At 34.4% G+C, this 3,978-nt stretch overlaps 1 protein-coding gene across 1 annotated transcript; it reads left to right on the top strand.

Moving 5' to 3' along the window:
• The first annotated feature begins 2,257 nt into the window (after window positions 1-2,257).
• LOC133321950 (serine protease inhibitor 3/4-like) lies at window positions 2,258-3,475 on the top strand. Its single transcript, XM_061531022.1, has 4 exons — window positions 2,258-2,264; window positions 2,320-2,576; window positions 2,691-3,254; window positions 3,326-3,475. The coding sequence occupies exons 1-4, from the start codon at window positions 2,258-2,260 to the stop codon at window positions 3,473-3,475; spliced, it is 978 nt and encodes a 325-aa protein (XP_061387006.1).
• The last annotated feature ends 503 nt before the right edge of the window (window positions 3,476-3,978 follow it).

Genomic DNA, 3,978 nt, shown 5'->3' with positions numbered 1-3,978 from the left:
AAGGTCAAGTTCGAAGATGGGCTTTATCGGTTCATGGCCCCCAATTTTCGATATATATGAGACCTATATCTAAATCTGAACCGATTTCAATAAAACTTGTCACATAATTTGACTCTTTTGTGCACAATTTACTTAAAATCGGACGAAATTATGTATGGAACCGAACCGATTTTCCCAATTTCCTTGGGCCAAATCTATGATGTATGCCAAATTTTATCTCATTCGGATAATAAATGCGACCTGGATTTTATTTACAATTTAACATGGACAGGCGGACATTTATAAATCGACTCAGAAAGTGATTCTATGCATATTCTCAAAAGGAACAATGGGTCTATCTCGTTTCCTTTTGACTGTTACAAACATATGCACAAAGACATAATACCCAGTACGACAGTGTGTTGAGGGGTATACAAATCAAAAAATATTATCAATTTTACATAGGTATTTCCTAGTACTTTCCAAAAAATGTGGATCCAACGATGATCCAAATATCAGATTGGAGCTAATTCGCTTGGAACACGTGTCCAATGTTACCAAAACTGAATGTGCACTCAAAGTACCGAATTTCAGACAATTGGAGTAAAAAGCGTGCACAAACTCCAAAAAATATTGAATTATAGGGGAGTGCTACTTCGAAACATGAATTAATATTGATATTTTTTGGTAGGGAGATTTACTGCCAAAATATCAGATTGGATCTAATTCAGATAGAAAGGGTGGCCAAACTCCCAAAAATACCGAATTATTATATCTGGACTAGGAGTAATATATGTGCAACATATCGAAGCTTTATCGTCCATATTGACGGACGGACAGACAAACAGACGGACATGGCTAAATCGACGTAGAATTCTGATCAAGAATATATATACATTATGGAGCTCCGGTTAATATTTTGAGGTGTTGGAAATGGAATGACAAGTTCAATATACACTTCACCTTTTGGTGGAGGTTTATAATTAGTGGTAAATTTATTTATAATGTGAATAAATATAATTTTTGAATTCAAAATTAATTTGTGAGTTATCAGGCTGGCGTTATCTTATTAGGGATGTCTATATAGATTGGATGTGAACTAAATTTGGGGTCCATAGAAAAATAAGCCATCATGGACATAGGTTGGTGAGGGTGTAGAGGCTGCTTCTCGCAACATCTGAGAAGTCAAAATATGAATACAGCGATCGATTAAGACAAACATCTTACTAGTTTTTAATTATTTCATTTTTGTTAGTTTTGTATTATGGGGTTTAAAGGTAATTTTGTCTAGATTTCCTTTTACTGGTCCACTTACAGTTTTGCATATATATATATATATATATGTTGTTTTTTAGGGAGTCTATGCTAATACCAACATGAACTTGGTTGTAGAAGGACAAGACCCCCCCACCCCCATTGCGACTGCAGCTACCTCTTCAATGGCTCCCGTAGTCCTGCACATAACCAAGGGCTGAAATGCTTCAAGTTATTGAGGCATTCGATCAAAATTCTAACCGTGTTCATTACAGGTTATACAGATTTTTGATCGGTTTCGATCCTCGTATAGCAAAGTACATTTTTATCGAATTTACTGCAAATTTATTTAACTGTGTTGAGTGGCGCAATTTCATCAGTATGATCCATCGCAGGTCTTACCATATTGATGTGCTCGCTATAGAAAACATTTTTACTGTACCATACAGTTTATTTTCGAACACTGACTACCAGTGACTATTTCCTCAACTAGCATCACATAAGTATGCTCACTACGTAACAAGCGCATATACAGGTTTTCATAAATTTGTGTATTGCCCTAGAACCCGAATAAAAATACAAACGAATGCTACCGGCCGGCCAATCTGCAATGTTTACATGATCCTGTTTTGGTCATCACAACAAAAACTAAAACAAGTTTAAGAATTGTTATTCCCCTTGATGGCTGACTCTGCCCCTATGGACATTTGTGAGTTTTTTTAAGTAACGAAAATCCCGTCTGGCAACTAGTAAACTGGCATAGAATTTCCATTAATTTTATGTACCACAAACTTTTATCTATCATCCTTTGTCGTTCTTTTTTTTATTCCTTTGGTTTCCTTTGGTGCAAACCAATGCTAGAGACAAACATTTCGATGTCATAGTCTGAGGCTGTGTCTGATACGTGTGTATATAAAGAAGCCTTATTCTTCCATCCTCACATTCAGAGTTTGGTCACGGATAAGGCGGAGGTTTCAGTAATAGTATTTTTTCTGGGTTTAAATAAAATTCATAAACAATTACCATGGGTGGTAAGTACAGTAAATCAACCATAAAAAAATATTTTTTATAATATTCTCATTTCAGTTAATACTCATTTCATAGCCATAATATGTGTTATGATTGTAACGGTGATAGTTGCCTCGCCAACTACCACCTCCAATGAGGACTCGCAATTAAGGGATCTATCGAAGAGTTTGCAAGCCTTTGGAACGAAACTCTACTCGAGCATAGCAAAAAATAGTGGACAGAAAAACATACTATTTTCACCATTCTCAATTGAGACAAGCCTGGCAATGATGCGTTTAGGTGCTACCGGCCAAACAGCACAGGAAATTGACAATGTTCTAAATTCAAAATTTAATAACGGAGAACAGTTGGCCAACTATTTCGAAAAGTTCCTTTTATCCTATCCGAATGCTAATTTTCTTTAAATGGCCAATAAAATATATATTAAGGACCAACTAGAACTTCGCGATCAATTCAATGAGTTGCTTGAGAAAAATTTCTTCGCATCAGCAGAAAATGTGAATTTTACACAAAATATTAAAACAGCCGAAAAAATCAACTCTTGGGTTGAAGCAAAAACCAATCACTTGATTACAGATCTAATTAGTGCCGACGATTTGGATGAAAACACACGTGTGGTACTGCTCAATGCAATTTACTTTAAAGGCGAATGGTTACAGCCATTCTTTGTACCTGTCACACGTCAAAAAAACTTCTATGTGGATGCAACAAATTACGTTAGCGTGGAAATGATGCTCACGTTTGGACAATTCCGTTATGGCAAAATAGACCAATTAGATGCTACTGCTGTGGCAATGCCTTACAAAAATACCGATCTTTATATGATTGTAATTTTGCCGAATTCTCGTGATGGCTTGGATGATCTAAGGATTAAATTGCAATCATATTCTCTACAAGAATTAAGAGATAATATGGCTGAGACAATGATTCAAGTGGAAATGCCCAAATTTAAAACTGAATACAAAATTGAATTGAGTGAGATTTTAGAGAGGGTAACTATGATGAACTATGTTAATTAAATACTGTTCCTGATTGCAATGATGATGTACACATTTTTCTTTAGTTGGGTATAGAGCGATTGTTTACTGATGCGGAATTGGATAAAATGATCATATCAAAGGAAGGATTGCAAGTGTCGAAGGTTTTGCATAAGGCAATTATTGAAGTCAACGAAAAGGGTACTGAAGCTGCTGCCGCAACAGGTATGTATTAAACACAAGGCAGGTCTGTCCTTAAAACAATTTATATATATATATATATATATATATATAAATTAACGTTTTGGATATCAGCTAAATATATAACACAGTATATATATTTTGTATCCTTCGCGTCCTTAAAATTAATAAATAATTTATAATATACATAATAATGTATACATTTTTAGATGTTAATGTGTCTCTGTTATCTGCTCCTATCCTGCCTCCAACTGAAATCACATTTGTGGCTGATCACGGATTCTATAAAATTGTGAATAGTAATGGCATTGAATTCTTTGAAGGATCGGTACGTGAATTTTAAACACACAAAAATACAAAAACAAACAAAAGAAAAACTCTAATAAACAGTAATGTTTGTATTCTGAAATACACTCGAACTTTGTTTTTATTGGGATAGGCGGGTTTTGAAACATACCACAGAATCTTCATATTTATTACAAAAAACAAAAAAAAAAAAAAAAATGAAGATACATACTTTTATGTTATAAAATATATT

The sequence above is a fragment of the Musca vetustissima genome, unplaced genomic scaffold (assembly GCF_032173495.1).
Source record: "Musca vetustissima isolate MV318-11 ecotype Yass unplaced genomic scaffold, APGP_CSIRO_Mvet_v1 utg155113, whole genome shotgun sequence".
Classification (NCBI taxonomy): domain Eukaryota; kingdom Metazoa; phylum Arthropoda; class Insecta; order Diptera; family Muscidae; genus Musca; species Musca vetustissima.
The sequence above is the reverse complement of the archived record's forward strand: the minus strand, read 5'-3'. Positions and strand labels throughout refer to the sequence as shown.